The following is a 24,481-nucleotide window of genomic DNA, read 5'->3' on the forward strand; positions in this document are numbered from 1 at the left end:
CCACCAGAGGCAGTGTCGCCAAACATATTCTCCATTTGTTTTGCTAAAACTGAACAAGTGTGTAATAAAGAAATTGGACATGGGACGGTTGTAAGAATCAGACCTGAGCCAAAGGCTGAGCACTCATGTGCACTATCACCTACACTATGAGAACAACTGACACTAATTATATCTGGAAGGCCAGTTGAATTTGTGCATGTAATGGCCTGATTGGCTAACTTCAATGCTAATTAACTTGGGAACAGTGCAACAAATCAAATTTTTCTCTTATTAATTATTTCGCAGCACAACTTACTCTGCAACACCCCTCAAAGCTTTTCAGACTGTTCATGACCATACTGTATAATGGCTACAACATTGCTAGAGTGCATACACTTCATTATTACTATTATTATTATTATTACTATTACTGTTATTGTCACTAGTGGCAGTGAGTGCACACAAAGCAGCTCAAACTCTTCCAGCTTCTGCCAATGCAGAAGTAAGGAGTCCAGCAGTCAACTGTATTACAAATAGTAAGACTTAAGTGTGACACACAGATTTTAATTGGTTAATTTTAAATGGGAGTGCAGAGCATGCATGAAACAAGTGTCACTAGGGAAAGGAATGCTGCAGAAGCAGCTTATTTTGTAACAAGTGTGTATACTTAATGTGGTTAGCTTTCTTTTCTGAAAAGGAGTTATAGGTAGCACTCTCAGTGCACTGAGAAATGCTTCTTAATTCTGTAAAATAAAGTTGTTAGAAATAAGCAGTGCTAATTGTCTCATTGTCTCATACTTTAATAAAGCACATTCAAAAACTTAATATAATTTATGTTGCATTACTTTATAACTGACAGTGTTCTTCCATTTTACTAATGAAGTCATCCATTTGTAAGGTATGCAACCCTCCAGACTTGGCATGTAGTTATTCCTTAGAAACATGTTGATTGCTAATTACTTTATTCACATGTTTTGAGTGATCATTGTCAGGTAAAATATGCTTAGAAAAGCTCATACAAGTGAGCAATACAAGAAAAATGTGTACCCTCACGTGCAATTGCTATTAGGTGTATTTGCAAAATATGTTATTTTTATACATCATGTTCATAGAAAATTCTTTTTCATTCTGAAGTTTAGCTGGATACTGATGTTGATAGTAGTGGGAGGGGGGATGGGTTACTAGATAATATCTGATTGCACTCGGTGGTAATGGACTCAGAAAGATTGGGAACCACTGCAGTGGGAGTATGCCATGCAGCACATTTATGTTTTGGTGCAGATGGAAGAAGATCCATAGAGAGGCAGTGATGTTTATAGGAAGATGTTTCCCTGATGGATGTAATTAAGGACATGTCACAGCACTTGGTGAATATCATTCACTGATTTCTGTAAAATTTGGTGTAAGCAAAAGTAAAGTGATTCACTAGAGTAAAAATCAGCATCTGAGCCCATTGGAATGCATGATAAAGCACTGGTGTTGAGGTGTTGTACCTTGGGGTGATAGAGTATATTGAGTAGTGGAAATTGTTCAGCAGAAGAGCTGTTTTTGCAATAATTGCATTGTTTTTTTTTCCTTTTTTAATTCTTTAATAAAGTTGACAAATCTGGGTAAATTCTTGTATGAATTTGCTGTAATACTTCACCACGCCTAAAAATGATTGTAAGTCTGAGATTTTTCATGGCTAAATAGTTTATCAATTGTCGCAGTGTGAAGCTGCTGTTGCATAGTACGTGACCCAGGTACTCCATTGTGGGTTAAAAAAAAAAAGAACATTTCTTCATATTGCACTTGAGACTACTGCTTTGAAATGTGTGAAATAAAGATTCAAAATTTTGGAGATGAGTTTTGTGGGGTACCCAGTTACAGTGATGCATTGAGGTACTTAACACAGTGCCTACTGTTGTAAATTAATTGCTGAAAATAATGCTACAGTATCACTATAGCACTTATAATTTCATATGGTAAGCCATTGTGTTGATAGAGACTGAAAGATACATTAATGACCATGATTTAAATTCTTTATTGAAAGTAACCACCTGTCAAGTCTACTTTTGAGAAATATGTAGTCACAGTCGTGAAGCAGAGAGCATGTGCCTGAAGTTTTGCAAGTTTTTCTGAGACAGTAATTTAGTTTAGTTTCTGTTTCTTGTGTACTTCTGTGAGGAACTGATTTATACCTGTCTTTTTTTACTGTGTAGACTTGTGTGTACTAACTTACTCTTATGATTCCAATGCATAAATTTTAGTACACGTCTTAGTGCAAGGCAACTTTCTCAGATGGCTTCCTGCTCTCAGAAGTGCCATGTCATGTGGATCAGTTTAAATGTCATGTTAATAAACACATACAGTTTAGATCAGTGCTTTAGAGGTTGTGTATTTATTTCCTGCAGTAGCTTTCATGTAAGCAGAGTTTCTATTGAAAGGTTACTGTTAATAAATACATTTTCAGAAAAGAAATTTATTTCTGTTTTAAGAGCTAGTAAATCTCATGATCCTAGGCCATAGTAAGAACTCCACAGAGCATATTTTAATGTTTTTTATTCACCTCAGTTATATTTTGTGTACATTTTAACCTCAGTAGTGTCACAGTTGGCTAATTTTCTCTTTTATGGGAGTCAGTCTGTACTTTCGCAATTAATCCTTACTGTTTTGTTTCTATTTCTTGAGATCTTATTCAGTTTTTGTAAAGCAGGATATGGACAGGGAATGTTGTCACTGTGAGCAGACACAAGGGGAATTGATTGCTGTTCATAAACAGCTGGAGGATGTGTTGGCTGTGGTTGACCACCTTCTGGCTGCTGCTTAAAGCTGCAGTGACACCAGGGCACTGGTGATGAGATCTGCGACACCTTTGGTGCTCTTTGTATCCTCTGGTAGGTTAGCTGTGTTTATGTCTTCCGATACACATCTTCTGACCAGTTCATCTTCACATGAGAGAGATTGTGAGAGAGTGATGGGTTCACATGTCACTGGCCAGAAGACAAAAGGGAAATAGCAAGTAGGGTGGGAAAGAATGTCAATTGCACTTGGCATGTTTGCTGGGGTCACATCCAAGGCACAGAGGAGGCTCTGCCAGCAGCTGTCGAGTGCACTTGGTGCAGCCTGCTGCAAATAGTGGATCATGTCGGCATAAATGATGCCTGATGCTTGGGTTCTGAGGCCATCCTCTATCCCTTTCAGCAGATGGCTGATTGGTAAAAGGAACTAGCATTGCACACAGTGTGCTGGTGGAGCTTACTATTTCTAGCATTGTCTCTATGGTCAATGATTGTCCTCTGGTTTGGAGCAGAGTGGAAGATGTAAACCAGAGTCTCAGATGATTCTATGACAGTATAAGATGTGAATTTCTTGACCTGCACTCTTGGGTGGAGAATTGTACTGTTCCCCTTAATAGGCCAGATGTGCACTACATGCTGGAAGCAGTTACTAGGGTAGTGGAATATGTATGGATTAGGGCTGTTGATAAAATATCGATATATCAATATTTTTCCTAAAAATATCAGTATATATTGGCAATATTTTCTAGCTCAACATAGAAACAGCAATATCAAGTTCTGATATTTTTCTTTTATATTATATTTTTTCCTAATTTTTGATATATATTTCAAATTGTTTGTTTGAAATTGTAGTAGAACATAGTTTTACTTTCACTGTGTGAAGGAGTCTCACTAGTTTTCGAGCTTTCATCACATCCAGTCTTTCTCTTTCACTGTGTGAAGCTAGTACAGGTGGCACAAAGAAACTCAAAGAAGAAGTCCAATTGCAATGGAGGGGGAAGTGGTGATGGGAGTAGAACAACGAGATTTCTGATGTGAAGAAATAGCACATCAGTTACATTAAAAAGCAATTTTTAGTACAACTAGTGTGTTATTTCTTCACATTGGCACTCTTCAGAAACATTTGCTGAAAATCATAAGCAAAAATTTAAAAGACAAGACTGATCTTTGTGGTGGACAGAGATGCGTGAGAGGAATTGCTGACTTAGTCTGTGCTTGGTGCTACCAACAGAAACTGCAACATTTAACTTCACCACATAATTTGGACACTGCAACTGCTAGGTCACTAGTGTTTGCAGAAAGGAAAAAACAGGGAAGTCAACATGAAGTATTCCGGACAAATTCGATATGTGATGAAACCCAACGACGGACCCATCAGACACTTTTTATTGTGCCACTTATATGCAGTTACAATGGTTAGCAAAGTGGTTATTGCCAAGAGTCAACATGCATTGTTTTCCTTTCAATTCTTGCTCCAAGGGTGATAAGTAAGCTGTTATCTTGTTGTCGTATAGGATATATAATAATAAATCAATATTCAAATATAAAGTTCTAAAACTGGCAGTATATTTACAATGTGCAGCTGATATTTTTATAGTCTGGTATGTCGAAATTTTTTCTGTCGATATATCAATACTTTTTTTCGATATAATGAGGGCCATTAATGATATTTTTTTAAATATTGATATACCAGTTTCCCAGTATTTTTAAAAATATCTACAGTCTTAGTGTGGTTGCACATGGGATTTTTTTAAGTTAAAGGAACCCCTCCTTGGGTTCAGAGGTGAATTGCCTGCCAGAATCAAAGATACATCAGCCACAAGTTCTCAGAGAATGCTCATCCTGACAGATCAGATGTAGAAAAGGTTAATGTGATATTAGTAAACTGCACAAGCATCCAAGGAAAGGTCTAGGAATTAGTACACCTTATTGAAAGCTATAATGTCCATATAGTATTGTTAGTAACTTTCCTGATCATGCTGTTGTAATAGGGGGTGACCTCGACTTGCCAGGTATAGATTGGGAGTCATTCTATCAAAACTAGTACCTAAGACAGGGATTTATGTGAAATTTTATAATGTCTTGTATGAAAATTAATTAAAACAGATAACACAGGCCAATGATGGAAAAACTTTTTTGCTGAAAATACCTTATTCTTACGTTTTTTAGGGTGGGAAATCCAAATATGATACTTAAAAAACTGTATCACCCACCATTTCTTCACATTTTACAGTTAAATTTATTAAATTAAGTGATTTTTAAAAGAATTTAACAGCTTTTATGTAGTTAAAATGATTTAAAAAGGAGCTCTAATGAATGTAGATGACGTTGGTAGCACTGCTGAAAAACATTTGCTGGCAAAAAAAGGTCGCTTCTATTTTTGTGTTAACAGATGGTGTTTTGTTTGCTGTCAACCTAATCTCACTTTCCCGTTTCCTGTACATGTGCTCAGTACAATGTCTAATTGTGGTTGTAAAAACTGATCACAGTTTTTGTTATATTTGTGGTGAATACCAATGAAACATTACAGACTTTGTGAAAAAGGTTTATTTATCATACTTTGGATCTAAACTTGGTGATCATGGCTGGCTGTTGTTTCTGAGCAGTTCTAGGCGCTTCAGTCCGGAATAACGCTGCTGCTACGGTTGCAGGTTCAAATCCTGTCTCGGGCATGGATGTGCGCGATGTCCTTAAGTTAGTTAGGTTTAAGTAGTTCCAAGTCTAGGGGACTGATGACCTCAGATGTTAAGTCCCATAGTGCTTGGAGCCACTTGGTGCTCAAGATAAATCTTGGGCGCAACATAAGGTATGTTATGTGTGTGCTGAAGATCTGAGAAAATGGTCCAAAAAGGAGGAAAAAAGCCTTTAGACTTGCTCTCCCTATGATATGTACAGAGCCAAGAAACCATTCTGATGATTGCTACTTTTGCAGTGTTGGTATTACTGCTCATAATTCAAAAAACTTCCTTGTATGACTTTTCTGGAGATAAAACAACTCGTTATTAGAAATCAGTTTGGCTTTGACAAACACTGACTGTGTGAAACGCAGCTTGATCCATTGATTCATATGACCCAGAAGGCAGCAGATAGGTAAGCTCAGATTGAGGAGCTCATCTTGAGTTTCTGTTACAGCATGGACCATCGGTTACTGAAAAAAATAAACTGGTCTGCAAAATATGCCAAAAGTAACTCTTGCATCATGCATCATTGCTGAGTACTGTGGCTCAGCGAAACTTGGATGGAACATAAAAACAACTGCTGCAGTGTAGTACAGATGAAAACTGAAATAAATACCAAGGGAGAGGAATGGAAATTACACTTTTATGCAAAGACAATAATTATGTGAAAGTCAGCACAATTTATGATGAGCCCTTGGACACTACCAAAGTTGGGGCTTGGTTCTTAATAGAGTATTCAATCACCATGGATGGCAACAGATGCTCTGCAACTTGCTACCATGCTGGCCACAAGGTTGGTAAGGAGTTCTTGTGATATGGCATTCCATTTTTCCACCAATGCGGTTGACAACTCCTGGATGGTCATTGGTGCATGTGGACATGCTGCAGTATGTCTCCCCAATGCATCCCAAAGATGCTCAATGGGATTTAAGGTTGAGGGGGAGGGGGGGAATGGGCAGGTCAATCTATTCGCCAAATATCCTCTCATTCCTAGAGTTCCTCCACCTGTGACTTTAGATGCGGACATGCACTGTCAGTTGTAAAACCATTAGTACTATGCAACCTTGCTCACACCCCTAACAGTGACCTGTGCCTTGCTGTGTACAGATTTATGCTTCAGGATCATTTCACTTAAGATATGTGACAGGAACAGCAGCACATTAGTTCTTTTGGAATGTATTTTTGGTACTGAGACATTTTCCACGTCCCCAAGGATCTCCTCACATACATCTGTGGATCAAACAGTCTTAATTTTAGCTCCATCTGATTCTCCTCCAGATTATCACTGTAACAGTTCACCTTTATTGCCAAAAGAAGTTTTTCAGTTATAATGGCACAGACTTGCCTTCTTGTTGCCCTCCTTTCTTCATCTCTGTCATGCAAGATTTTCCTGTTCAATGATTCATGTGAAATTCTAATTACATTTGTTTGTTAATGAATTTGTCAGATAAATATGTTTAATAATAATTAACTATATATATATATATATATATATATATATATATATATATATATATATATATATATATATATATATATATATTTCACAGAATTCTTTCTCTTACAGGTATCTACAAAATGTGGGCTTGATTGTACTGGAGTGTGGGCTGCTTGGGGGAAGGCCAGCCTTCGTGCGGGGTTTTGGAACGATGCACGTGAACACTTTGCCCATTGTTTAAAGGCTGGATCACGACCCCCAAGAGATCCACCTCTGCTTATGGAAATCATCAGTATCCTGGAAGAAGTGTCTCTGGGCCACTCTAATAACTCCTCAGAATCTAGCATCAGACAGTTTCCTGTGGATGACAACTCTGTCTTAAATGCTCTTGCATCAGTGGATGACATTTCATCTGGCAGGTAAAATTAGGATTTTACACAATATTTATTGTTATTAAACATGACAAAATGAAGAATATTATATGCATATGTTCTGAAAGGTACAGCCTGAGAAATTTATACAATTAGAGAGACATAGTTCTACAATTAGAACAAAAATTTCCTGGTTTCATGGGTGCTAAATGGAAGTAAGGTAGGGTAAGTCATATGTAACTGATTATGTGAGGAATAAGTATGTTAGTATTCTTGGTTAAGAGAGATGCATTGGGGACATGGTGAGAATGATAAATAAGTCATGTGGTTGCAGAGAAACTGATTAACCTGTGAAATCAAACACCAAACACATTAGTATTATTCTGATTTTCTCCATTGCGCAATTTTTTAAAATCTATGCCTAAATTTGTCTTTTGACTTAAATACTTCTTAGTAACCAGTCTGCTAGCTTATTAGATTTCACACAACACTGTTTCTTTTGTGCAGTGAGTATTATCATCTTAAAGTAGTACATACTCCAAGATAATAGGCCTAAGATTTTTTTCCACAAATAAGTGAAATTCTTTCTTTCTGTGAGTTATTTGCCTTACTAAGAATAAACTTTCACAGTTTTTCTCTTAAATACATACCTCTTAAACATACCTTATGGAGTACAAGTATTACAGTAAAAACATAATTTACTGTTTCCTATGCACTCAGAGCTGGCAGTTATTATTTTTATAAAAGTAGCTGTAGTTACTAATCTAAGAAGATCAACGATATGGTCTTTCTAGGTTAACTTTTAATTAGGATGTACAGCAAAAACAAGACTTTTAAGCTATTTACAATTATACTGTATTTAGTGATAATGATTTATTCAGTAAGATATGGATTGCAGTTGAGAAAAACATATGAATCTTGGACTTTGATGGAACAAAACATAGTGAGCTGTAGGTGAATATTGAGTGTCATGTATCAGCACAATACCACAGTCTTTCTGATTCTTATGGCATTCATGCAGTGAAATATTGTCATCATTATTACTACACAAACTATTGAAACTGTTTTAAAGAGTAACAGTTGAGGGACAGAAAAAGGTTCAATTCACAAGATTAATACCTCAGGGCAGGAGGGGTGCATTTCCAAGGTGGGGGGGAAGAGGGTGCGGGGCAGGGGGTAATAGAGGATAGGGAGCAAGGACAGATGTTGTATCTTTCAGTGACTCCACCAGTGATTCCTACGCCAAAGTTTACCAAGATAACACCACATACTTGCACTAAGAAAACCACATAGAACATAGAATCACAGGGTTAGAACCATTGGTCTCTGGGGCCATATAAGAAGTCCAGTGCAGTTAGCTCTGACAGATTTGTTTATTTTTCTAATGTTTATTAGCTACAATCCAGATGCCTCTTCCACCAGGAACTACTGTTACAGCTAAGGACTTGGTTCAGTTTTCTGTGATACCTAGCTCCTCATAGTTGTTCATTAATCACTGCATCTGGACTTGGTTCTGTACATTGGACTTGTACTTTATGGAAATTGTTCTTGTGCATTGTGTTCATTAAAAGAAAGGAGTACCTCATCTCTAGAGCTCATGTGCACAACTCACTCTGTCAACATGCCTTGAAGGGTTATTTTAAGCTCAGATTGTCCATGGATTGACATTTTAATGGAAGAAGGGTTGTCAGAACAGGAAGTTGCCCATCAAAAGGTGTACACCACAGTGATGCCATTTCATCATTCAACTGCTTACATGAGACACAGAACGTGAAAGATCATTATAACATGGCCAATGACACCAGCTGATGACTGGTACCTATATAGTATAGCTTGTAGGTACCTTGAGGAAAATGCAACAGAACTGTGCATTTTTGGAAGGAATGGCATTATAGTTGTTCTTGTGTCACCAGTGATGGCATGTTTTAAAAAGTACAATTTCCAATGTGATTTCTAGAGTGGTGGTACTGAACCATGGTGTCTGTCTTATGATCTGAGGACGTCCATTAATGGGTGAAATGTACTTTCACACTGAAATTGTTGTTATAGCACCAGAGAATAAATATTTTCAGAACTGTACACTGCCTTTTTGGAGGCAACTGCGAGGACTGTGTTGGCCTAAACAATATGACACTGTCTCTGTAAAATGCGTTTCACCAGTAGGTGTCCAATACAACCGACAGGAGACATTCACAGTCACTTTGCTGTGCAAAGTAGGTTGGCAGAAGAATGCCTAGTATTGAACCTGAATCAGTAGCATCAGGTTCTCTTTACCAACGAGAGCAATCCTTGTCTATTGCCTGATTGTCATCCTAAAAGATTGTGGAGTCAGATACCAATACAAGTCTCAGGCATGAAGTCCCACGAATTCAGAACTGAGGTGAGTCAGCCACGTTTTCTGTCAGTATTGTTCACAGCATCGCAAATCTCTCATCGCTGTCAAGGCTTTTTTGAGGTCTGCACGCTATTCATATAGAATCCTGTGACCTGTTGTCCAGCCCTACTGTCAATATTTCACTAATGGGTTTCTCTTTCAAAATGTGATCACACCATGCTCATCTCCTGAAAACTTCCTACAGGAGGCAGGTATCAACAGAAAGGCATGGCTGATGGTATCTGTTGACATGAACCAGACTGAGCATCTTTGAGACCAGTCAAAACTTGCACTGCATCAATTCAGGAATACTTCTCACTCACTGGATGATATCAGGAGGGCTGACTTAGTGGATTGGGACAAACCTGAGCAACAATATCTTGACTACCTTGGGGGCAGCATGCCAAGGAGGGCCAAGGAGAATCCAAGCATGTTTTAATGTATGGAGTTGAGCAACATGGTATTAAATGTCTTGTTTTTGTTATTTTTTGCTTTTATTTTACAGTGAAGTATTTTATTTTTTAATTTCATGAAGTTTATTATGTCATAAGTGCCCTCCCCTCCTCCCCTACATTAACATTTATACAGGTAGTGCAATTTTTTTGAACAGTTCATTTGAGACAAATAATATTATTATAAGGCAGCACAAGAGTGTTTACTCACCAATCAACTGAAACTTGAAGAACAACAGTGTGGCTGTTCATTTGTCAGAAGCAAATGGTGAATAAATGAAACCCATGCATGAAACAGAAAGTCAAGCAGGAATAAGTTCATTCCTGATCTGTGATGAGAAAAAACACAGCAAAATTAGGGAACTGGTCCCAGAATGTCATTACTTTAAACTGTCACAATGTGCATTGTTTCTCTCCCATACCATATTCAAGATGATTTGTTTGTGTAACATTATACTCATTTCAGATAGTGTTTCCCTCTTAAGTTTCAAAGACAGTTTGTATGTCGCAATTGGTATCAAATACTAACTGAATAATACAGTCATCTCTATTATTTACACAGGTGCATGCATTATAGGATGAAATTGCTTCAGTTTTCTCTCATGAATGAGCTTGCAAGATAACAAAATAAATAAGTAGAATGCATAAAATGTAATGAGGAAACTTTTTTTAATGTTTCCTATTGTTCAGAGTTAATGTTGTAGAATGTAATATAAACCTTATATTAGCTTGAATTGCCATATTTTGATTTTATTCCTTTGTCTCTTCATTTTTAACCCTTCAGACTATTATATCTTTTCTCTCTGAGATGCTAATCTCACACCATGGAAGACCCTCTACAGAGTTTGTAAGGAAAAGGTTGGATGCCATGACAATTTGAGTCAGACTGTGGGGTGTACTTGGGTGGTGTTCACTGCCTACAAAAGTCAGAGATCCATGTTTGAATTGTGTCTAGCACAAAGCTGTAGTTTGTTACACATGGCTATTGTATTGTTGTTACCTTTGTTGCCTTCATAAAACATATTTGATTCTTCTTCCCTTTTTGTACACCTTTTGAACAAAATACTTACCCAGCTTTAAATTATTCCAGCAAATGTGTAATTAATAATGATGGCTTTTCAAGTTCCCTACTAGTGTTTTAGCAACCTTCATCTACATCTACATCTACATCTACATTGATACTCCGCAAGCCACCCAACGGTGTGTGGCGGAGGGCACCTTACGTGCCACTGTCATTACCTCCCTTTCCTGTTCCAGTCGCGTATCGTTCGCGGGAAGAACGACTGTCTGAAAGCCTCCGTGCGCGCTCTAATCTCTCTAATTTTACATTCGTGATCTCCTCGGGAAGTATAAGTAGGGGGAAGCAATATATTCGATACCTCATCCAGAAACGCATCCTCTCGAAACCTGGCGAGCAAGCTACACCGCGATGCAGGGCGCCTCTCTTGCAGAGTCTGCCACTTGAGTTTATTAAACATCTCCGTAACGCTATCACGGTTACCAAATAACCCAGTGACGAAACGCGCCGCTCTTCTTTGGATCTTCTCTATCTCCTCCGTCAACCCGACCTGGTACGGATCCCACACTGATGAGCAATACTCAAGTATAGGTCGAACGAGTGTTTTGTAAGCCACCTCCTTTGTTGATGGACTACATTTTCTAAGCACTCTCCCAATGAATCTCAACCTGGTACCCGCCTTACCAACAATTAGTTTTATATGATCATTCCACTTCAAATCGTTCCGTACGCATACTCCCAGATATTTTACTGAAGTAACTGCTACCAGTGTTTGTTCCGCTATCATATAATCATACAATAAAGGATCCTTCTTTCTATGTATTCGCAATACATTACATTTGTCTATGTTAAGGGTCAGTTGCCACTCCCTGCACCAAGTGCCTATCCGCTGCAGATCTTCCTGTATTTCGCTACAATTTTCTAATGCAGCAACTTCTCTGTATACTACATCATCATCCGCGAAAAGCCGCATGGAACTTCCGACACTATCTACTAAGTCATTTATATATATTGTGAAAAGCAATGGTCCCATAACACTCCCCTGTGGCACGCCAGAGGTTACTTTAACGTCTGTAGACGTCTCTCCATTGATAACAACATGCTGTGTTCTGTTTGCCAAAAACTCCTCAATCCAGCCACACAGCTGGTCTGATATTCCGTAGGCTCTTACTTTGCTTATCAGGCGACAGTGCGGAACTGTATCGAACGCCTTCCGGAAGTCAAGAAAAATAGCATCTACCTGGGAGCCTGTATCTAATATTTTCTGGGTCTCATGAACAAATAAGGCGAGTTGGGTCTCACACGATCGCTGTTTCCGGAATCCATGTTGATTCCTACATAGTAGATTCTGGGTTTCCAGAAATGACATGATACGCGAGCAAAAAACATGTTCTAAAATTCTACAAGAGATCGACGTAAGAGATATAGGTCTATAGTTTTGCGCATCTGCTTGACGACCCTTCTTGAAGACTGGGACTATCTGTGCTCTTTTCCAATCATTTGGAACCCTCCGTTCCTCTAGAGACTTGCGGTACACGGCTGTTAGAAGGGGGGCAAGTTCTTTCGCGTACTCTGTGTAGAATCGAATTGGTATCCCATCAGGTCCAGTGGACTTTCCTCTATTGAGTGATTCCAGTTGCTTTTCTATTCCTTGGACACTTATTTCGATGTCAGCCATTTTTTCGTTTGTGCGAGGATTTAGAGAAGGAACTGCAGTGCGGTCTTCCTCTGTGAAACAGCTTTGGAAAAAGGTGTTTAGTATTTCAGCTTTACGCGTGTCATCCTCTGTTTCAATGCCATCATCATCCCGTAGTGTCTGGATATGCCGTTTCGAGCCACTTACTGATTTAACGTAAGACCAGAACTTCCTAGGATTTTCTGTCAAGTCGGTACATAGAATTTTACTTTCGAATTCAATGAACGCTTCACGCATAGCCCTCCTTACGCTAACTTTGACATCGTTTAGCTTCTGTTTGTCTGAGAGGTTTTGGCTGCGTTTAAACTTGGAGTGAAGCTCTCTTTGCTTTCGCAGTAGTTTCCTAACTTTGTTGTTGTACCACGGTGGGTTTTTCCCGTCCCTCACAGTTTTACTCGGCACGTACCTGTCTAAAACGCATTTTACGATTGCCTTGAACTTTTTCCATAAACACTCAACATTGTCAGCGTCGGAACAGAAATTTTCGTTTTGATCTGTTAGGTAGTCTGAAATCTGCCTTCTATTACTCTTGCTAAACAGATAAACCTTCCTCCCTTTTTTTATATTCCTATTAACTTCCATATTCAGGGATGCTGCAACGGCCTTATGATCACTGATTCCCTGTTCTGTACATACAGATTCGAAAAGTTCGGGTCTGTTTGTTATCAGTAGGTCCAATATGTTATCTCCACGAGTCGGTTCTCTGTTTAATTGCTCGAGGTAATTTTCGGATAGTGCACTCAGTATAATGTCACTCGATGCTCTGTCCCTACCACCCGTGCTAAACATCTGAGTGTCCCAGTCTATATCTGGTAAATTGAAATCTCCACCTAAGACTATAACATGCTGAGAAAATTTATGTGAAATGTATTCCAAATTTTCTCTCAGTTGTTCTGCCACTAATGCTGCTGAGTCGGGAGGTCGGTAAAAGGAGCCAATTTTTAACCTAGTTCGGTTGTTTAGTGTAACCTCCACCCATAATAATTCACAGGAACTATCCACTTCTACTTCACTACAGGATAAACTACTACTAACAGCGATGAACACTCCACCACCGGTTGCATGCAATCTATCCTTTCTAAACACCGTCTGTACCTTTGTAAAAATTTCGGCAGAATCTATCTCTGGCTTAAGCCAGCTTTCTGTACCTATAACGATTTCAGCTTCGGTGCCTTCTATCAGCGCTTGAAGTTCCGGTACTTTACCAACGCAGCTTCGACAGTTGACAATTACGATACCGATTGCTGCTCGGTCCCCGCATGTCCTGACTTTGCCCTGCACCCGTTGAGGCTGTTGCCCTTTCTGTACTTGCCCAAGGCCATCTAACCTAAAAAACCGCCCAGCCCACGCCACACAACCCCTGCTACCCGTGTAGCCGCTTGTTGCGTGTAGTGGACTCCTGACCTATCCAGCGGAACCCGAAACCCCACCACCCTATGGCGCAAGTCGAGGAATCTGCAGCCCACACGGTCGCAGAACCGTCTCAGCCTCTGATTCAGACCCTCCACTCGGCTCTGTACCAAAGGTCCGCAGTCAGTCCTGTCGACGATGCTGCAGATGGTGAGCTCTGCTTTCATCCCGCTAGCGAGACTGGCAGTCTTCACCAAATCAGATAGCCGCCGGAAGCCAGAGAGGATTTCCTCCGATCCATAGCGACACACATCATTGGTGCCGACATGAGCGACCACCTGCAGATGGGTGCACCCTGTACCCTTCATGGCATCCGGAAGGACCCTTTCCACATCTGGAATGACTCCCCCCGGTATGCACACGGAGTGCACATTGGTTTTCTTCCCCTCTCTTGCTGCCATTTCCCTAAGGGGCCCCATTACGCGCCTGACGTTGGAGCTCCCAACTACCAGTAAGCCCACCCTCTGCGACTGCCCGGATCTTGCAGACTGAGGGGCAACCTCTGGAACAGGACAAGCAGCCATGTCAGGCCGAAGATTCTAAAGTCTGGATATGTAATTGCATTGTACATTTGCCAAAGTTTTGGACTCTGCATGATACACCACTATAATACTTGTTCTATATGGATATCCAGTTGTGCTATGCAAATAAAAAGAATACAGTCATAAGCTGAGCTAAGTTTAAATATGGTAACTTCAGAGCTCTGATATGTCCATTTGTCTAATGGTTTGTAGAGTGTTTTTCACATTCCCTTACATAGTTACTTTGAAATGCTTCCTTTGTGCTTCAGATTGATATTTATTTCCTGCTCTTCACAATTTAAAGCAATATGTGTCATTATTTTTATTTTTTCACCCCCCCTTCTCCCTCCCCCTTTTAGTGCAAAAAAAGGGAAGAGGGAGGGGAGAGAAATTCCTTAAGAAGAAGAAGAAGAAGAAGAAGAAGAAGAAGAAGAAAAATTGTTTTCTATGGATAAGAAATCCCATTATTACAAAAGCAAATTAATTGCCATAAAAATGTTTAAAATTTTGAATGACAATGTAACTCAATTTTATTGTTTAATTTTTACTTTACAGATATATGCTGTCAGCACCTGCCTCAAATACAGTCTTCATTGGCCCCAAAATTGCTCACAAATTCTATGAGGAGAGTATTTTTTACCTTAAACAGTATGGCAGCCATTCTGGTATTATTTCATTCTACCTAAGGCATGATGATGAAACTGCTGCTCTGCGTTACATACAGGAGCAGAAAGTTGATCCTGAGATATTTCTCCACATCGTTTACATTCCTAGCCTGCAGAAAGGAACTGTTTCTTCTTTGCATGGTAGAATGGAATGGATGGATAGTTCTTTGTTGCAGTGGAAGGTGACTAGTTCACAGTTCAATTATTCATCAAACTTAATAAATATGCTGCTTAATTGTTCTGTTTGTGTGTTAAATATTAAGTGAAAATAGTGATTTATTTTTATAAATTATAACCTCATGAGAAAAAACTCAGTGTTTGACAGACATAGAAACTGGAGCATTGGTGACAGGGCTGACTACAACAGAATACACTTTAAAATGTGCTTCAGCTTTCAGACTCAGAGGTTCCTATTTTGGCACATAAAAGAAAGTGAAGGAGAGAAATGGTATGTAATAGTAAAAAATATTGCGAATAAGTCTGAACCATGAACTGAAAGACAGTCATACTGTAGTCGTTAACACACTGGACTTGCATTCAGAAGGGCAAAGGTTCAAAACCACATCTGGACAACCTGATTTGGGTTTTCTGTGATTTCCCTAAATTGCTTCAGGCAAATGCCAAGATGGTTCCTTTGAAAGGGTGTGACTGACTTCCTTCCCCATTCTTACCTAATGTGATGGGACTGATGACCTTGCTGTTTGGTCTCCTCCAACCAACCAACCAACCAGTCATACTTAATATGTGACTTGAAAAGAAAACAATTGAATATAACAGTTGAAATTCCAGTTTTGAGGCAGTTACTAGTGCACCAAGAAGTATATTCTCAAAGTTAAAAATTCATTTAAACAATATGTCAGACAGAAGGGAAGTTTTGCACTGCAAAAAAAAGTTTTAAATTCACTTGCACATAACTTACTTGCTGCAGTTTTGCCTTGAAAATTACAGGATGGCCACCTGTCAAAATCTCGGCAGTTGTTGATGACACTGACTGCATTCCTGTTAGTTATTTGAACACTGTATATGCAGGGAGAAACGCAAATCTCAAATAGTTTCCACTTATCAGATGCCAAATCAGGTCTGTTGGAAAACGCACAGCACTTTCTGAAATAAATTTAAAAAAATGATCCATCATCACAGGGAAGAGTGTCATCAACTGACCCCCTCTTTTAGTCAAGTTGTACATAAATTTCTTTTCTCCCCAGTTCAGTTCAGAACATCCTCATTAGTTTTACAGCATTTAAAATATTAGCTGAAATTCATATTCCAGAATACTAATAATAAATAACTGATGCTAATTTGTTGAACAAAGATAATAACTAAAGTGAAAGAGAGTCACAGGGTACAGATAGGGAAAAAAGACAAATAAAGATGGAGAACAAATTTCAAATGTGAGGTGGAAGCAGGAAAAATACAGACTAAAAATGTAACAATTAATGCGTAGAAAACATATGATTCAGATGTTGGGTTGAGATTCTTCTTAACACTCCTCATGTCAACCCTTCCTCATGTGAGACTCATCATGGAACTTGAAAATGCAGAAGGCAAATGAAAAATAAGAGGGCAGGAAATGTGTAAGATGAATGAGAAACTATACATCATGTGGCAAGTGGCTGATGTAGTTCAAGGCCTTTGATAGGAAGGAGGCTCCAAATTATGTGAGAGATGAAATAAGTAACCAGATCCCTGTTGCAGCATGCCCATCACAAGTACATTGAATGTTATATATTTAGACAGTTTCTCTGTGCCCATTCACTCCAACAGATAGCTCTGAAAAGGTCAAACTAGTAGCAGATCACTCACATAACTTGTAGGTGATTTAATGAATCACAGACGTGTCTGTAAATTTCATCATTCTCTTGATTCTGTATATTTAGTCAGTAGGGAGGCAGGGTAATGTGGGCCTAGTAGAGGACATGGTGCAAATTTTGCAACAGCTTGCTCATTTGACTAAACTTTATGGGATAAAATAACTTGAATGTGTTTTCCATTGTATTCAACATACATGTTATGAAAGTTGGGTGAATAATGAAGGAAGATTGAAATACAGTACTGGCCATTAAAACTGCTACACCAAGAAGAAATGCAGATGATAAATGGGTATTCATTGGACAAATATATTATACTAGTACTGATATGTGATTACATTTTCATGCAATTTGGGTGCATAGATCCTGAGAAATCAGTACATAGGAAACCACCTCTGTCCGTAATAACGGCCCTCATATTCGTGGGCATAGAGTCAAACAGAGCTAGAATGGTACAGCTGCCCATGCAGCTTCAACATGATACCACAGTTCATCAAGAGTAGTGACTGGCGTATTGTGACGAGCCAGTTGCTCAGCCACCATTGACCAGACATTTTCAATTGGTGAGATATCTGGAGAATGTGCTGGCCAGGGCAGCAGTCGAACATTTTCTGTATCCAGAAAGGCACGTACAGGACCTGCAACATGTGGTCGTGCATTATCCTGCTAAAATGTACGGTTTCGCAGGGATCGAATGAAGGGTAGAGCCACAGGTTGTAACACATCTGAAATGTAATGTCCACTGTTCAAAGTGCCATCAATGTGAACAAGAGGTGACCGAGATGTGTAACCAATGGCACCCCATACCAACACGCCGGGTGATACGCCAGTATGGCGATGACGAATACACGCTTCCAATGTGCATTCACCGCGATGCCGCCAAACACGGATGTGACCATCATGATGCTGTAAACAGAACCTGGAATCATCCGAAAAAAAATGACGTTTTGCTATTCGTGCACCCAGGTTCATCATTTAGTACACCATCGTAGGCGCTCCTGTCTGTGATGCAGCGTCAGGGGCAAGCGCAGCCATGGTCTTCGAGCTGATAGTCCATGCTAAATGTCATCGAACTGTTCGTGCAGATGGTTGTTGTCTTGCAAACGTCCCCATCTGTTGACTCAGGGATCGAGACATGGCTGCACAATCTGTTATAACTATGCGGATAAGATGCCTGTCATCTCGACTGCTAGTGATACGAGGCTGTTGGGATCCAGCACAGCATTCCGTATTACCCTCTTGAACCCACCGATTCCATATGCTGCTAACAGTCATTGGATCTCAACCAACGCGAGCAGCAATGTCACAATACGATAAACCGCAATCGTGATAGGCTACAATCCGACCTTTATAAAAGTCGGAAACGTGATGGTACACATTTCTCCTCCTTACACGAGGCATCACAACAATGTTTCACCAAGCAATGCCGGTCAACTGCTGCTTGTGTATGAGAAATTGGTTGGAAACTTTCCTCATGTCAGCACGTTGTAGGTGTCGTCACTGTTGCCAACCTTGTGTGAATGCTCTGAAAAGCTAATCATTTGCATATCACAGCGTCTTCTTCCTGTCGATTAAATTTCATGTCTGTAGCACGTCATCTTCGTGGTGAAGCAATTTTAATGGCCAGTGGTGTATAAGTAGTGTTGACATTATCCTCAGTATATGAGATGATTGTTAAATTCCAGTTCAGAGTGAATGGTACGATAAGCGGAAGAGTTTCTTCTTGCAAGACAAATGTAGCATGACCTTCTTTCTATCAAAAGAATTTTGATAACCATCTCGGATTTCAAATTTTTCTACCTGTCCAGACTCCTAACTGTGAGAGATTGTAAGTCGTGCTTCAACTCCTGGAGCTGTCCCTTTTGAAACAGTGCAACTAAACAATTCTAATATAGAATTGATGCTGTAATTTGAATATTGGAGCCAGTTACCTTTTGTCAACACAGTGCTGAAGAGATGTGTCAATTGATCTCCAGGCCACAGTATATATGAGAAAACATTTCACAACTGACAGCTATCTCCACACTTGAGACAATCACAATCTTGTCAACAGAAATATTATACTGAGGAACACGGTGGCCCACTGTATTTTGTGGGGCCAACACGGGTCACAACAATCAAAACATAAAACGCTCATTGATTTTGACTGGACCATCAGGGCGCATGTGACACACAACTTTCCAGCGAGCACTAGAGATCAGCTCTATTGATAAAAACTACTATCAGTAAATTGTTAAGTTGCATCTTTTTCTCAAAATGTCATTATTGTTGTAAAGTGAAAGGATGTCAGAAAATATTTAAAACATCTTCGTATTGAAAGCCTTCTCGTGGAGAATGCTATTTCTAATAAGACAATCATCCAAACAAAAAATACATGTTGGGAAGAATACTAAGCTTCAGTACAGTTGCACAATACCTGCGCCCATTTCAAGGGTCTCCTGGTGTATAGCAAATAGACACAACGACTGTAGACCTACAGAAAGTATTGGGAATGAGGGAGTGTATAATGCATAATAAGAAAAGTCAATAATGAACTAGCAAAATCAGCTGTTCTTCCAAAATATATAGATACAGGAGATATTCATCTTAAGATGGAACCATGCATTTCCAACCAAATGAGGAGCTTCGAATCCAGAAATGTAGCTATAGCACTGATTTCCAATGGAGACTGTCATAATCGGTAATTAAGTGGCTACATTGTGTTGAAGCAAATGAAAGGTATAAATCACTGTGGTTTCCAGCAATTGTACCGTATTTTCTGTAAGTCCTGAAGAAGCCAGTAAGAAAAGCAAACATGTGTTCACGAATGCAGCATGGAAAGGGAATGCCTTTAGTAGTTTTCCCATTGTGAACACAGTTTTTAAAAGATGCGTGCACTGTCATTGATTATCTATGATCAGAGTAGTTAGAGTGAGAAATAAGAGAATATGGGGTGATTATAAAGTTCAAGAAAGACTTCAAAATCTTCATACAGATAAATGGCCAAGAACAATATAAGCACTAATACAATATGTGAAAGACAGACCCTAAAAGCTTTTTTATAATGCTTATAAATGTTCTTTGTGTTCCCCTCTTCATTACATGGCACATATCTAATCAGTAGTCCAATTCTGCTCATACTCAACCCAACATATCGGGATTGACAGTAAGAACAGCTGCTACAATGCAGTGTTCAAAGTCTTGTAGGTTATGTGGCGGAAGTGGGACATAAATGCCACCCTTGATGCAACCCCACAAGAAAAAATCAGGAAGGCATCAAGCCCAGCAAACATGGTGGCCACCCGAGTAGTGCCAGGTCAGCAGCCACACAACACATATCCATTGACACAATAATGTCACATTAGGTAATCTCTTCTCCTCAAATTCCTTGTATCACTTCACTATGCTGTTCTAAACTGGTGATGTCTTGTGAAATTTGCCATGGGAAGCTCTTTGCACACTCACAACTAATTAGCAGCAGGCAAATTTTAGCGTACAAAATGTCTTTATGCCTGGTTCACTACCAGTTACAGGAAAGACAGTCAGTGGTGCCCCTATTAGTGGTTTTCCAAACTCACTTGCCAGTACCACATTAATTTTTTTTTTTTCAATCTGAAAGTTTATCTTTGACGTACCATATTATTTGTTATGTTTAGCTAATTCCCTATTTTGCTTTTTAAAGTGTTTATAGACTTTACAATTGCCATGTAGAATCCATAACTGAAAAATAGTTGCTATATCTCCCACAAGGAGATGCTTGATTAGAAATAATAAGTCACAAGTAAACAAGATCAAGCGTTTATTACAACCACAGTACAGAGATTTAAAAACAAAGGAAAATTCTCTGCAATAAAAAATAATACAACTTCTCAGACACTAACAGACATATGCCTGGAACACATAGTGAATAAACAGTGAGATGTGAAGTCAGTGCTACGGATAACCTCTAACAATAGAAGTTGAGCATTTGGCTTGATTGGTGGACAGATACATCTCAGGTTATAAAGTCATAGGTCCCGCTGCAGTGGCTTCCGACCAGGCTCTGACTGATTGGCTGCTAAAAGCCAGCACATGCATTGACCTAGAGCTCTGGTGGAGCAAACTGTCGACATGTTGGCTTGCACCACTCTATATAGGCAGGCCATGGAGAAATTCATGCCTATCCAGTTCCACACATGTGACACGATGGAGAATATAGGACCACGGTGTTTGTCCTGCTGTCTGTCATCCTTGTTGTGATTGACACGGTCCATGGAGCATCTTTCCATGAAGCTCCACATTCATATTACTCTTCAGTTGTCATGCTGGTGTGGTAGCACATGATGCATTTGATATTTCAGAACTTACAATTACTGTGCTCACTATGAAAAGCCATGGTGCGAAAGAATATTCAGAGGAACTGCTGATCCAGCTGTGTCATCTCTTTCTTTTCTCATGATGTTTTAATGGTGAATGATATTGTATTGGCCACTATTTGGAAACTGCCAAATATTTTCCCGTCTCTGTGCCCTGTGGTAACCTCCCTGTGCTATTTTCTGGTTCCAATGAGATTTCTGTGTTGGTCTCTGTTAATGCCTCTATATAATTCCTCACACTGGCCACAGAACTTGAACAGTAAAGATAAGAAAAGAATAGAAGGCCTTGAAATATGGCGTTACAGAAGAATGCTGAGAATTAGGTGGCTGTGGAAAGATATTGAATTGATGAGGGAAACAAACCTTTATATCACAGATTGACAAAAAGAATCCTGAAATCTGTTGATCTTATGATGAACCAGCTTTATATGTGCTATAGGCCCATATTGTATACATGAACATTCATGAAAAGCTGTCTCACTAATTTCTTTGATATTCACTTCAATATGGGTCCAAAGCACAATTTTGTTGCTCTGTGGTGTTCAATTGTTATCTGAGGTTGCCAACATACTTTAGTGTCTACATAACATACATAATACTACATCGTAATTGGACATAGATTAGCAATACTGTTTGTTTTGCCTAGCTGTTGAAGATGGTGGTTATAGCATGTAATAATGAAATAGTGCAAAAAGTAAAGGTAAAAGCCTTGTAAAGGGATGAAAAACAGTGTAAAAAAAGTCAGAAAGCGGGAAAGGAACTGTGCTGAAGAGTATGTGAATATCGTAAACTGAGTGATCCCACAGAAAATACAGAGAAATGGGTATTATCGATTTGCTGCAGTGGCTGTCATTGTTGGGATTAAACCATCCTTTTACTAGTACATATGTTCGGCTGTGTATCCATTCTCAAGTGTCATGTATAGACTGTTAACACGCATACTTGTATTATAATCACATCGAGGGAGACCACAATTTGTCATTTCTCCACAGTTTATAGATACCTGGGAACAGTAGTGTCCATATTCGTAGGTGAAAGGCAAGTATCAGCTGTGGAATAAAAAGACTTAACAAAATTACTAGATGTCATGCCTGAAGTAGACAGACAGTTTTATCTAAACTTCAAGCCACAAAGTGTTTAATGAAAATTATGATAAAGAGGACCATGAGGTGTTGGAATAGGTCATGCGTGTGTGTGTGTGTGTGTGTGTGTGTGTGTGTGTGTGTGTGTGTGTGTATGATGCATTTGGTATCTGTTCTTTAAGCTGTGATTCTAGTTTCAGTTTAATTACAGAGTTTATGGCTTTCGAAAAGACACTATTGCCCCTAGCATATATATGGAAATTTTATAAATTAACATTAATATTGATCCTAAATGTTAATTAAAATTTTGTGACGTAAAATGTGTGGATTACTTTTTCTTTGGAAATATAGGATATTTGTTATAAAACAAGTCAAAGTTATGATCTTCGTGGTTTTCCTGCAAATTTGATTTTCACAAACATCTGTTTTTCTTCAAATGTTAGTCTGGACTGCTCTCTTGAATGAGCACATAAAATTCTGCTTTAAAAATAACCTTGTTTGTAGTGGGAAAGAAGCTGATGCTTTCCGTTGAGCTGGGCATCACATGAAAGATACAGTGAAGAGTATTTGTTTGTTTGGGCTGCCTCTATCTACACTATCTACATTGTTTAAGGCAAACTTTGCTGTATCTTTTCCTCTTACTCAGCTTATGTGAACTTTTGCTCGGTGTCTAATGACTGCACCATTGCCATTATGTTCAATACGAATCATCCTTCCTTCCATCCTTACTTATCAGAGCTGTGCAGTACATGAATGCTGAAGTGAAAAAAATGCCAACCCTTAAAAGTGTAGCCATCAGCAGGGTTCTGTCAAAGAGATTTGGACAACTCAGCAAAACTTCACATAAAGTGCAGAACTCCACAGCCTTCCATGTTATGAGGACAAATGCTTTTGGAGCAGTTAAACAGAGCAAAAATACATCATGCTAAGAGATCATGAGTTTCATAAATTATTCCTCATTATAGAAGATGGTTGCACTGATTTTCAGGAGAAGCAAGTGGCACCCTATAACACATGATGATGATGTAGGACACAACACTGGAATCCTGATGACCTAGAGAAACATTTCATAAACAGTGGCAGAGTATTTCTCTGGAATTAATGCCTCTGCCAGGCAGGATTACATATTCTAACCTCACAGTGGGACTGATGTTCAAACAGTAATTTGGCCTGCAACTGCCTCTTTTCTTTGTGTTGGAGGAGTGTGTGTGTGTGTGTGTGTGTGTGTGTGTGTGTGTGTGTGTGTGTGTAGGGGGGGCAAGACGCGGGGGGGTTGTATGGGTTGATATTTACAGATGACATTACTGTTACCCCTTAATTGATTGTTAATCATTGATATCTCACATTTGTTACTATCCATACTTCTTCATCATAAAGCAACATATACCAAGTGTTTGAATAATTACTGAGTGAAAAACATCCAAATCTAAAAGCTTGTGATTATGGGTCTGATTTGCATCTGTTTCTGTATTCCAGATTTTCCCCTTCACTGCTGTGTACAACATTGTGATAGTTTGGTGCTTTATAATTTTAGATATGCAAACAATGTATGTAAGACTGCTAGATAAAACAATTATTTACTGTTCTTTCTTTGCAGCCTTATCTCTGTCATATTTGTCATCATCTTGAAAAGCGAGGTTATTTAAATGTTCTGTATCAACTACAGATATTTATGAGGGATTATGTGCGTGCTGCAATGACATGTATTCGTTTTTATCACGCTGGTGCCAGGAGCTATACTGACTTGGCAAATAATGTAAATTATTTGGAGCAAGCAAAGAAACATCTTCAAAATAGCCTGTCAGCCTTACAGAACACTAATGTCAGTACAGTTGCTAAATGTAAGTATGAGTATATATGACTACTTCTATTACT

At 39.0% G+C, this 24,481-nt stretch overlaps 1 protein-coding gene across 1 annotated transcript in view; it reads left to right on the top strand.

Moving 5' to 3' along the window:
* The window catches only part of LOC126470466 (zinc finger FYVE domain-containing protein 26), a 370,429-nt gene that overhangs the window by 294,890 nt on the left and 51,058 nt on the right, over positions 1-24,481 (top strand). Inside the window, exons 29-31 of the mRNA XM_050098326.1 lie at positions 7,005-7,294; positions 15,273-15,564; positions 24,204-24,447. Coding sequence (XP_049954283.1) covers positions 7,005-7,294; positions 15,273-15,564; positions 24,204-24,447 — 826 coding nt within the window. The remainder of the gene's footprint in view (positions 1-7,004; positions 7,295-15,272; positions 15,565-24,203; positions 24,448-24,481) is intronic.

The sequence above is a fragment of the Schistocerca serialis genome, chromosome 3, assembly GCF_023864345.2.
Source record: "Schistocerca serialis cubense isolate TAMUIC-IGC-003099 chromosome 3, iqSchSeri2.2, whole genome shotgun sequence".
NCBI lineage: Eukaryota > Metazoa > Arthropoda > Insecta > Orthoptera > Acrididae > Schistocerca > Schistocerca serialis.